The sequence below is a fragment of the Syngnathoides biaculeatus genome, chromosome 3 (genome assembly GCF_019802595.1).
Source record: "Syngnathoides biaculeatus isolate LvHL_M chromosome 3, ASM1980259v1, whole genome shotgun sequence".
NCBI lineage: Eukaryota > Metazoa > Chordata > Actinopteri > Syngnathiformes > Syngnathidae > Syngnathoides > Syngnathoides biaculeatus.
The window spans coordinates 583,116-595,495 of record NC_084642.1 but is presented as its reverse complement, the minus strand read 5'-3'; the positions used below and the strand labels follow the sequence as shown (position 1 = coordinate 595,495).

General features: G+C 51.2%; 1 protein-coding gene across 7 annotated transcripts in view; it reads right to left on the bottom strand.

Moving 5' to 3' along the window:
* Positions 1-20: 20 nt before the first annotated feature.
* kifc3 (kinesin family member C3) overlaps positions 21-12,380 on the bottom strand; it is a 29,263-nt gene continuing 16,903 nt past the window's right edge. For all 7 annotated transcript variants that reach the window (XM_061813408.1, XM_061813411.1, XM_061813409.1 and 4 more), the window contains 15 exons: positions 10,744-10,878; positions 9,376-9,585; positions 9,147-9,302; positions 8,397-8,544; positions 7,647-7,777; positions 6,334-6,445; positions 5,700-5,866; positions 5,521-5,625; positions 3,887-4,017; positions 3,684-3,807; positions 1,845-1,974; positions 1,546-1,775; positions 1,165-1,317; positions 466-595; positions 21-257 (listed from right to left, as the gene is read on the bottom strand). In XM_061813408.1, coding sequence (XP_061669392.1) covers positions 235-257; positions 466-595; positions 1,165-1,317; positions 1,546-1,775; positions 1,845-1,974; positions 3,684-3,807; positions 3,887-4,017; positions 5,521-5,625; positions 5,700-5,866; positions 6,334-6,445; positions 7,647-7,777; positions 8,397-8,544; positions 9,147-9,302; positions 9,376-9,585; positions 10,744-10,878 — 2,085 coding nt within the window. In that variant the 3' untranslated portion in view covers positions 21-234. The remainder of the gene's footprint in view (positions 258-465; positions 596-1,164; positions 1,318-1,545; positions 1,776-1,844; positions 1,975-3,683; positions 3,808-3,886; positions 4,018-5,520; positions 5,626-5,699; positions 5,867-6,333; positions 6,446-7,646; positions 7,778-8,396; positions 8,545-9,146; positions 9,303-9,375; positions 9,586-10,743; positions 10,879-12,380) is intronic.

Genomic DNA, 12,380 nt, shown 5'->3' with positions numbered 1-12,380 from the left:
AAAAAAAAAAAGGAATGCAATCAAAGACACACTGGAAGAAGCCCAAATACAGTCGGGCGTTGGATTGGCCAGCCGGTGCCAGAGGAGCATCGTCATTGGATGAAAACCTCAGTCCAATATCAATTCAAACACAACCGATTAAATAATACAAACGGTGTATAAAGTGCAAGAACTCAAACACTGTTGTCGATTGGTCACCGTGGCGACCGTCACCGTCCTCCGCCACGGCGCCGCTCACGCCGCCATCTTCAGTCGCCCTGCGGAGAACGCGCCACAGATCAGCCGACAGGTGGCGCCGAGCTCCCGCAACCTCTGCCGACGCGCCACTGGCGGGCGGGGCTCAGGGAGATTATGCCACGCAGAGCACCGAGCACCATTCAGCAACAAAAAAAAAAAAAAACTTGCCACCGGCCCCGCCCGCTCACCGCCTCTAAATCTAACAGGGGTGGGGCGTTCGGGGCGTACCTGTGGAAAGTTGAGAGTTGGATTTCCGTCGAGAGCTGTTGGGAGTTCTCGAGGCGGAGTTCAGAGAGGAGCCCGCGCTGCTGCTCCGAGATAAGGGGAGGGGCCCCGGGGTCAAGGGGGGCGAGTCCGTCTGCACAAAGGAGCCAAATTTAGTCATGAGGAGTTCTTGAAGCTATACAGTCCAGCCCGTCCATTTGTTTGATCGACTCTCGCACGATATACGGCAATTTGCGTTCCCGTGGCCCCGCCTCCATCGGCCTAGTTTGACCTGGAGTGGGCCGGACCCAACTGAAATCGCAATAAAAAAAAAAATGATCCTTCCAAATTTGTTGAGTAAAACCATTGAATGTCATCTTTTGCGGCTTGAAAAAGCTCTCCAGGCATAAACCCTTGTGAAACGTCCCTTGGCCTCCACAAGCGGTTCAAGCGCCGAGCAACAAGCGATGCCACAACACCATCGACGCGGTGGTTGCCAAGAACGAGTGACTTTTAAGGAAAAATTGCGGCTGGCGTGTTCCATTTCCCGGCAGGCCGCACGTTTGACGCGGACAAGTCGGAATTCCGAGTTGCCGCCACGATGTGCGAAACGCCAGGCGGAGAAAAAGGAGGGTGCTGTGACTTTGGACAAATCTGGTTTTTTAAATTTCCCCTCCTTGAGTTTCACGTGAGCGCGGAAGACTTTTAATCATTGGAGTTGACCTCGAGGCTTTCTTGCGTCGGCGAGGACGAAGCGGAGCGGTCGTCCGTCCTCCTGGAGGCGGAGCTTGACGAATTGAGCTCAACGCTGCGAACGCGCTGAGCAAACTTCAGCGAGCACAACGACTCGGTCACGTTCCTCAGCACGGGCGACACCTGAAGACGACCCGGACACAAACGCAAAGCATCAGCGAGAGAGTCTCAGACGTGCAGAAAGGAGGATCCGCTTTTAGTGTGCGACGGCAGAGTTTGCACCAGAAACCCATCGCACCACAAACAAACACTTTGCATTCTGATGGACTTCGATTGCAAAATCACAGTCGGACGCAACAAAGCTTGAAAGGCTCGGAGGACGACGGAGGAAATAACAGGCGGTTTTTGGACCTGAACCATCATCAGCGTCTTGCTGTCCCCTTGCAGGCTGTCCTGCAGCAGGAAGGTCAAGCGAGAGTTCCTGAAGGGAACGTGAGCGTGTTTGCACCGAAGCGCGTTGATCACGTCGCCCAGCGCCGAAAGAGATTTGTTGATGTGCTGAGCCTCGCGCAGACGCCCGCCCTCGGCGCCCGATTTACGGAGCCGCTCGGAACCGGCCAGGTCCACCAGGTTCAGCTTGCCTGAGGGCACGGGGACGAAGGCGGGTCACGCCGTCCGAGCGCGATGCAGGTCGGCGGCCGTGGCGTTACCTTGCGTGCGACTTCCCGTGGTGCCGTTGAGTCCCGTCACGCTGACGACGAGCAGCGCGTGAGAGCGAGAACTCCGCTCGTTGAGGTTGGTGCACGCCGTCGCCCGGCTCGCTCGGCCCGCCTCCAGAACCTGAAGTGGACACGCACGAGGCACAAGCTTAAGAAGGGAGGGGGGGGGGGGAATTAAAAACAAACAAACAAAATCTAAAAAAAAAAAAAAAAAAAATCACATCTTGCTCCTTCCATTCTTCCACCTTGCAAATCCAACAAGCTCGTAAAAGACTCGCAGGTTCATTTCAGAACTGTTTTTCAGACAAACAATGGATTTTGAGGACATTATGATGATCATAAGTTAACAATTAAAATTTGAGGGGCCCAATTTGTCTGTTTTAGAAGTGAAATGTGGCCTTAAAGGTTTCGCATGTGCCCCTGAATTCCAGGCATGTCACGGAAGCCCTCAAAATTACAATTTGGAGAGAGAGAGAGAAAAAAAGGAACTTTTAATCATAATGACATGCTCATAAATACAAAAATTTAAAGACAAAACGAACGATTGACCCTCGTTGCCAGGCGGCTTCACGGCTCTCCCACTTGTTTGCGTTCCCAAAGAATGATTCCGTACGTGCTGGTGCTCAAACTTGGAGCCTAAATCGTTGACTTTTCCTCACAAACAACGCCTCAGCTTTTTGGCATGACCTGACGAAGCCTGCTCGAACGAGGCCAAACGACTTTGAAGACGCCGTCCACTCCTGACCTGGATCAATGGGAATAGTCACTGGAATGACCGACCGACCATTTTCTCAGCCGCTTATCCTCACGACGGTCGCAAAAGTGCTGGACCGAGCCTCTCCCAGCTATATTTGGCCAGGAGGCGGGGCACACCCTCAACTGGTCGCTGGCCAATCGCAGGGCACATGGAGACAAACAACCATTTGTACTCACATTCACACCGACAGACAATTTAGAGTCTTCAATGCATGTTTTTGGGATACGCGAGGAAATGATACGTACTCCCTCTGGTGTTTATTTACATTTCCGTTTGCATACCGGTGGCTGAGAGTGATGCTAGTCTTAGCATCGGTTGGAATAACCGCCTTCAAAAGCTCCCTTGGCAGGGAAAACTGACAAAGACGACACGCGGGGATCAAAAGCGGTCAATGTGTGAGGACCGGTCTCATTGCGGACGCAGATACGCAGACCTCCACCTCTAACTCTCGGCGGAGGCTCCGTTGCGGTCCTGCCGCTGTAGCAACGGCATCGGGCACCGCCCAGCGCCCCGTGCCGCGCCTCTGCGACTACGTCAACGCGCCAGTCTCGAAGCGAGTCATTTGCAACAGGCGGCAACTCCGTATCACGCATTTTGTTCACGATAGAGCTGGCGTTGCTCGGGAGCTGCCCGGCTAGCGAGCCCGCTTCCGCTTCCTCCCTCCACCGCGAACGCGGCGCTTGGTACTGCCGAAAACAATCCGCGAGGAACCGTGGACTCCCAGCCAAAGTGGCTTGTAGTCCATCAGTTATCAGGTCATGTCGGCTATACCTCCACTCACATTGGGGAGCAAAGAGCCGCGGACAGAGTGGAAAATGAGCAAAAATATAAGCTTTTGACAAGCGGGCCGGTACTTTTCCGCACTGAGTGCCGTCTGCATAACTACGCAAGAACAATGTGACTCAAATATTTTGCTCTTATGTTTCGGTTTTTCAGTCAACCGAAACTGGCAGCCAGAGATTTCCTCTTAATTGGATAGAAGAAAAAAAAAAAAAAAAAAAAAAACAAGATGACTGTTGTAGGATTAACCCTAATCCTGTTAAGAGAAAAATAAAATGCGTGCCTCGCGGTACCTTGTTGACGTCGTCAACGGTGCGCACGGCGACGCGCGTCAGGCCCGGCACGTAAAGTTGTCCGCTCCCGTCGGGATTCATCTTGATGTCCAGTTTGTCCGCCTGCTTGTCGCCGAGAAGGTCCCTGAGCCACACGAGCACACGTGACAGGAAGCCACGTCGGCGCGGGGCCCCACGGACGCGCCCACACGACCGACGCTCACCTTAGCGTCTCGTTGTAAATCTCCAGCATGCTGACGCAGATGTGAAACTCCCACTCGGGACTTTTGTCTGTCACTTGCGAGAAAAGGAGGTGCAGCGCTCGCTGGTTTAGGCCCGGGTCCGACGGCACGCCCTGGCGCGCGCACACACACACACACACAATGAAAACTCCTCACCACGGATGCATATACATTAAACATACGCACATCCTTACACACACACACACACACACACACACACACACACACACACACACACACACACACACACACACAACGGCACCAACCACAATCTTCCTTCTGGTGATGTGAAAAAATTGGCAAATTTAAAAAAATTGTGACCAGGACGTAAGCAGGGGGCAGGAGAAGGTTTTTGTTTGCAGAACAGAAATGCTTTCGTATGACCCCATCATATGAGAAGTCAATATTCCACTGTGATTGCTAGAGTAGCCAAATATTGTACTCAAGTAAATGTACTGGACTTGGACTTGCTGCCATGTTGAACAGGTCGCTGGCTCTGTCTCAAGCCGCTTGAATAAAATACACAAACGAACGTGGTTGCGCCAGGATCCGCCCCCTCCAACAACTGGGATGCAGCTGTGCTCACGAGTAACCAATCACGTTCCTTTTAAGTGGGCCAAAAACGACCACGCACGAACGGGTGCCTCAGAGAATTTGATTTAGTCACGCACCCGACGGAATTCAGAAGGCGATCAAGCCCGAGCCAACCATTGCAAAAGACGCCAAAACAACAACGTTTGTATTCTCAAGTGAGAAGTGGACCTGAAAGACAAACTTGGAGTTCAAGCCATCCAAAACGCTGCCCGAGTCGATGCAGCACCGCCGGTCATTGGTTATTGGCAATGGCAACAGCCAAGAGTGCAAGCCCAGGCCAATAGTGACACAAACTACCAACGTCCAATGTGAATGTTCCACGTTAAAAAAGGTCCACAAAAGGCATCATCAGACATCAGCACCAAGAGTTTGCGTTCAAAAACAAAAAAAGGAATCATGTCAAAACATTGGAAAAATGCGCAAAGGATAGCCAAAATCGGTGAATAATTGACAGCCATGATCATTACATTGGGATGATTTTCTTTTCTTTTTTTTTTTTTTAAACGGGATTGGTTACCCTCCCAAAAAAGATATTTAACAAAATGGACAAAAACTCTGCAGCCGGACGAATCCACGAGCATGCAGGGGGTCAGCGTGTTTCTGACAAAAATCTCCTTGCAGTCGTGTTGCCATTGCCAGGAAGAAACAGTGCAGGGTTCGCTTTAAAAAAAAAAAAAAGAAAAAAAAAAAAAAGACAAACACAAAAGAAGGCATGACGTTGAAAGCTTGAATTGTCTGCAATTTCTTGCTTTTTTTTCTCCCCCCTTTTTAGCTCTACACGGTGTCAGCCAGGAGCAACCAAGAAGCCAAACTAAAAGTCTGCTCGAAACGCAAAGGAAACCTTTGCTAGCAACCCAACTCAAAGTTGGGGGCTGGGGGCGGGTCTGCTGGGATAAAAACAAAGAAAAAGACGCCAAGGGGGCCGTTTACGTACGCACCGATTTCATCGGACAGCCGGTCGTATGACTGCCGTAAAGTTGCATTCGTTCATTTGTTCGTTTGTGAGGCGCAAGCAATCTGACCTCCATGGTGTACGTCTTCCCCGATCCCGTCTGGCCGTACGCGAAGATGCAAACGTTGAAGCCGTCGACGCAGGACGTCACCAGCGACTCCACCTCGGCGAAAACCTCCCAACGGGCCGCCCACAAAAACCTTTTCAAACGCCAAATTCTCCTTCCCAAAAGTCTTGCCGTCCACTCACCTCTTCCTGGGTGGCCTGAGGGGGAAAGACCTTGTCCAGGGCAAAGGTCACGACCTTGCCCTTGTTGCTGAGGTAGAGGACGCAGTCGTCGTCCGGGTCAAAGGTTAACACGCTCTCTTCCTGAGCGCCGTCCACGGGACGAACGCGGCACAACACTCGGATGTTTCCTGGCGGGCGAGAGAAAATTCAACTCACCGCATTCGAGCTGATTCGTCAGGAGCGGAATTGACTCCTTTACGCTCGGGGAATCCGGGTTGATGTGCGCCGCTTACACTAGTAACATGGCTGCCGACAGCAACATTGAGGGTACGCTTGCTCTTTCTGTGGTTTTATTTACAGAGTTAAAAAAAAAAAACGATTCAAATCAGAAAGTAGAAAAAGGCCACCTGTCCATATGTCACAGCACTACTTCAAAATGAGACGTGACAAGATCAAGTGCAATCAAAAAATGCATCAAAAATCGGGTCCCAAAATAGCTTCAAAGGAGATGAAAAGAGGGGAAGGCGATCATCCGCCGTCGTTCGTCACACGCTGACGTCCGCTGGTAAGCTACTCGGGACAAAATAGCCAGCAACGAGCCGGGAGGGGCCAAAGTTCACGTAGCGACTAAATGACGCTTGGTAGGCCGACGCACCTTTGAGCTGGACCAGCTGGTTGTGGATCTTCTTCCTCAGGTTCATCTCGCGTTTGTAGCGGTCGACGAGCTTCTGGTTGCTCAGGCTCACCTCGCTGATCACCTGACAGATCTGCGCGCACCAAAAAAAGCTTCCTTTGCTTCACTTGCGCCTGCACGTGATTGGTCGGGACTTGCGGTGGACTTATGGGGCCCCGCCCATTCGGCCAATAGCTGAACCCCACACACGACCCTTTGGCGGAAAGCCGACGTTTTTACTGGCTCGATTCACAACGCCCGGCCGGCGGCGAGGACTCCTGGTCCTCAACGGCCCTTTTAGCGACTTTGCTCCGCGACCGTCGGCGTTTTCCCCGTAATCGTTGGCGGCCGTTTCACGGGATTTTGTCTTTAGTCTCAGCCGTGTCGGTAGCTGGCGTCTTCCTGGTGGTGCCTTTATGCGGCTCCCCATCTCAAACGGGCGACTAACGGTTCTTTGAGGGCCAGAATTTTTGCGTCTCGGCCGCTGTTCAAAGACTTGTTTGGCGCAATAACATACAAATGGGTAAGAATTTTTAAAAATCCTACATTGTGATTTCTAGATTTTTTTTTTTTTTTGGGGGACCAATGATGGAAATTTCAGCCCCCTCCATGATTTCAGAGTGAGAAAATGGCAGGCTGCTCAAATGTTTGACCTTCCTCACTGTATGTTGACATATGGGATGACGAAGACGAAGGCCCAAGAGGTTACTTGGACGCTTGATGCAGAGTTTGAAGGAAGCGCAATATTAATTGTGCGCCTCACGGCACTTTCTGCCCTCCAATCTGTCTCAAACAAGGAAGCTCAAAATATTTTGCCTTCAATAACTTTGATGCAAAAAGTACTCCAAAATATATGAGAGACATCAAGGCGGCAAAAAAATGTCTTCATCGTTCTCAATGAGTGATATGAAAGCAACACACGTATACATTGTTGGGTTCTGATCGGTCCCAAAAAGCCGAGCTTCACCGGCTACTCTTCATCTCGTTCTCAAATCGCCGCCATCTGTTGGGCGCCGTTAGTCGTTACAAAGCGAGGACGGCTGCGGCAAACATTAAGTAAGTTTCTTTCGGCTTGTCCCTTTCGGGGTCGCCACAGCGTGTCATCTCAGATGATGTTTGGCACAATTTTTACGCCGGATGCCCTTCCTGACGCAAGCCTTCTCAGGGAGTGGAGGCCCCAGTGGGATACGACATAAAGAGTGAATATTTGTTTGACCAGGCGATCATTTTCTGGAAATTCTTGTGAGGAGGCGACCCTATTCGATCAATCCTTTTCAGAAGGTGAGCGTGCTGACCTCGTGTTTGGCGTCATCGATGGCGTTCTGCAGCATTCTGGGGAAGTGGTGCACTTGCTTCTTGAGCGTGTTGTAGTCGCTGGTGAGCGTCCTCAAGGCAGGATGAAGACCAAGAAGCTTGCTGCGCACGCCTGAAACACCAGCAGCAGCGTCGTGACGGTCACAATCATCCGGCTCGTACTGCGCTCCGTCCAAACATACAATAACCGCCCGTCTACATTTGCCACAAATATGGCAGGCAGCGCGACGCGGTCCTTCCCAGCGATCGTGGCCTTTGCGTGTCTATTTGACTTCGGGCACTTTGTTGGACAGCTAAAGGCTTCCCGGAAAGTTTTTATTTTCTTGCCTTATTTCACATGATAATTCGATGATTGTTTTCCGCCACGGAAACGCGAACTACTACGTTTGAGGAGGGGCAATTTTCCTGCCAATTGACTGTTGTATTTCCGACTCAAAATGTAACTTTGTACTCGGGCGGCTCCAACTCCCACTCCACCTGAATTTCTTGTGTTACTTGGCCAGTGCGGCTGCCTGTGATTCTGTTCGGAGGGCCGGGGGGGGGGGGGCTTCCGCCAATCCAACAAGGCACTTCGCCCGTTACGTGTCCAGGGTTAGGGTAACCTGCCTGCAAACTAAAAATACTCGAGCATGCAGATACTCTTGCCTGTCACGCGCGATGACATCCTTGTTCCCAAACGGACACCCCATAACGTGGCCGTTGGCGCGACAATGCAGAGCGGCGCCTCCTACCTGCCAGGTTGTCGTGCACGGCCTTCATTTGGCTCTCGGCCCTGAGGAACGCCTCGTGGATGACGCGCTCCTTCTCCTCCTTCAGCTGCAGCAGCTCGGCGTCCAGCTGCTTGTGAGCGCGAGTCATCTCGCCGTCGTAAACCGCCACCTGAAAGCGCGACATCCGCACGCCGTCATAAGACACCCGCACCGCCGCCCCCATAGTCCTACCCCTCAAGAGATCGCCGCACGCCCGTACAAATCCACACGCTTTTCTTTTTTGGGGAAAATGGACAATGGCATTTCCCACCAAAGTCCCCCAATTTGTTTCAGGAAAGAAAATGTGATCGGGCCTAACCCATCCATCCATTCTCAGCACCGCTGATGCCGGTCACGGTTAGGGTTAGGTTACGCTCGGACCCTATCCCGGCTAACTCGGGACGAAAGGCAGACTACGGGCCGAAGCGGTCGCCAGTCAGTCGCAGGGCCCTTATCGACACGGAAAACCATTCACAAAGTCACTGAGGAGCAAGCGAACCCACGCCGGCCGAGTGGATCCCGACACCGACAGTGACTCTGAAGGCGGCAAATTCTGCAAGAGGCAAAAGTACTGATCTTTTCCCATTTCATATTTCTGTAGCTCTCCATTGCAGATCTTTGCTGCAGTTTAGTGGCGCGAGCAAGCTCGCTCTGCCGACAGTGTTCACGCCAAGCCGACTTGCCAACATCAGTCACGGTTTCGGTGAGGCCGGCGTGGGCGGCGGCTCTTACCTGCGTCCGGAGCTGAGCGCAGGCCCTCTGCGACTGCTGCACTTGCGCCTCGAGCTCTCGCAGCAGGTGGCGCTGCACACAAATTTGCTCCTGCAGCAAAGCGTTTTGCACACGCAGAGACGCCGCGCTGTCGCCGGACTCCGCCTCCTCCGCAGCCTGAGTACCGCAACGCACAACGAAAAGGTGGCTTCGCGACTTCACGCAGCGCACACGCGTGCACACGCCGTACCTGAAGCGGCGCCGATTTGTCACGCAAGTGGATGGCAAGGTCGCGCTCGGCAAGTCCCACTGGAGCCCCGGCCCGGTCCAGTCGTCGCTGCAACGCGTCCGCCTGAGCGGTTTTGTCCAGCAGCTGCCCCTCCACGTCCGCCAGGTGGCGCTCCGTCTGCTGACCGCGCTTCTCCCAGCCTATCAGCTCCCTCCGCAGAGCCTCCAGCTCCTGGAGACACGCCCACCGTGCGTCACGCCCCGCCACCTCACCTCACCGAGACCGAGTGCCAAGGACGACTCCCCGAGTGTGCTCCAGTGTTTTTTGAAAGTACAGTGGGATTACATTCTTTACACCCCCGCAAATTATGGATGCAATATTAATACATTGCTTATTTTACTTTGCACGTGACACCGTGAGTGTGTACAACATGATCGGTACGCACTGCAATGTAAGCTTCTTCCGCTTACGCGTGACATGCAATTGCTCCTCGCCCCTTCGTGAGCGCCATCATGTGGTCGCTTACATGCACGCTACAACACAGGCTGGCGTGCATGCTGACAGTGCAACCGCCGTTTTCACGCAACAACGTTTGCCAACGTTGGGACTCAGTGTAGACCGCGTTGCGAGGCGCCATGGTTAATGTGGCACCTCGCCAATTTTGAAAACAATTTAAGAGCCTTACGATCGCGAAAATACAATAAATGGAGAAAACAATCAAGAAAAAAACTTGCGAGGCGGCAAATATGCGGTGCCGTTAATGGGCAAGGGCTCACTGTACACTATATTGTCAAAAGCATTACCCCACCTGCCTTGACTCACATATGATTGGAACCCCCTCTTACGGGCCGTCCGGTCCCTGTACGACCGGTGTCAACAAGAGTTGGGCCCCGATTGCCGGCACAAAGTCAGACTTGTTTGTGGAGAGCGTCGGACTCTGCCAGGGCTGACATTTGTCACCGACTCGGTTCGTAACTTTTATGTCATAGATGGGGTCCGGTTCGGTGACCTGGGTATTGCAGTTCTGCTTTTTGCACGCTGTGACTGGTTGCTTGACTCGAAGCGGGCGGAGGCTCATTCGGGCTCCGCCCTGTGCGCGTTCAAAATCGTTCAACTGGGCTATCCGTTCAACATGGGTTCAGCTTTGTTCAGGTGTTCTGAGAACTGGGTCAAACGCTGAGACCTTTTTTACGCAGATTTTTGGGTCAAAGTCCGATTTGTACGATCCCAAAGTCGGATGTATTTTTGACCCCCCAAAAATGTTTATTGAGATTGGATACGCCACCAATCACGGTTGTTGGTGTTACTCACCATCAATTTTTAAAAATCCCCAAAACGAGTGGCTTTCCACGGAAGCGCCGACACGCAGACGGCAAAGATTGGACTTACCTGAGTGCAGCTGCAGGCGCCCTCGTAGGCCCCGTTGGAGGCCCCGTTGGAGGCCCCGCCGGAGGCCAGCTGTCGTTTCAGACTCTTGTTCTCCGCCTCCAAAAGCTCCAGATGCTTCTCCAAGTCCGTCGCCCCCTGCAAGAGTAACAGCCCTATGACCACTGCGTGTTCCTTGCAGGCGCGCAAGCGTTCGCCACACCCCGCTCACACCAACTTTGATTCTTTCAATTTTTCATTTCATTTCAACCTTTTTTCCCCTCATTATGAGCATCAACTTCCAATTAAAAAAAAAAAAAATCCCCAAAACTTTCTACTTGACAGATAAGGTGAAAATAAGCTAACCCTTCATACAGCACATGGCGGTCAACACAGTCCAGGCTCTGAAGCACATGCCTCAGGTCAAAATGACAAATGTGGCTTCCAGGGGTTCCTCGACATACGAGTTCAATTCTTTAGGCGCTCACACTGGTAACTCAACATATGAATACCTTAAATGAAATGGATTAGTGCTAATCAGTCCCATCCCGCCTCAAAATCACACAAAAAAAAAAAAAAAAAATTCCGTAATATTGTTTGAGCATCGTCATCGCGACAGATTTACACTGATTTGATCGGCAATATTGGTATTAGCCGATAATGACTATTTTATGCGGATCAGATTTAATGTCGTAATTTGCCGATCCGCTCTGCAAAAGACATTCACAGTTGATGTACACTATGCAAAAACACACATTTAATTCTTTTGTCTGACTGTCTGAAGTCAAATCAGACTAAACCGCTCCTGTTTCAGGTCAGTAAGGATCAGCAAAATTATTTAATTTTGTGAAATACCACAATAAGAGAGAAATTATTTTCTTTGAAGTTTACATAAAGTATTATGTTCTTAAAGAACACGACGGGGAAGCCCAGATGATGAAGTCAAGGCTTTGGAAGCTCCTGATCGGTTCACGGACAACATGCCGGTTAATTGATGGCACACTGGCGGATTGTATTTAAGATCTAAAAATAATATCCAACAGGCCGCACCTCAAATATTCTGCTTCCTCGTCTGAAATCACGAGAAAATCAAAATAAAATCAGCCGGGAAATCAGAGAAAGAATTGTGGAGCTCCACATGTCTGGCTCATCCTTGGGTACAATTTCCAAGTACCACGATCATCTTCCCAAACAATTAGGAAAGAAACATGAAAAAGCCAGATTACACTTTGCAAAAAGACACCAAGACAAGGACCTTAACTTGTTTCCTGTGATCGGATAAAACAAGAGTGGAGCTTTTAGGCTATAATGACCGAGGTTACATCTGGAGGAAAAGGGGCGAAGCCTGTAGACCTGAGAACACCATCCCAACTGTGATGCATCGAGGTGGCAGCATCATGTTGTGGGGCTATTTTGCCAAAGCAGGAACTGGAGCCCTTCATAAAATGGACGACATCGTGAAGAAAGAACATTATCTGGAGATATTAAGGCAACCCTATCTCGAGACATCAGCCAGGAAGCTAAAACTTGGGTGCAAATGGGTCTTCCAAGTGGACAATGACCCGAAGCGTACCGCCAAAATGCTTCAAAAGTGGCTTGAGAATAACAAAAGTCAATGTCTTGGAGTGGCCATCACCAAACCCTGATCCAAATCCCAGGGA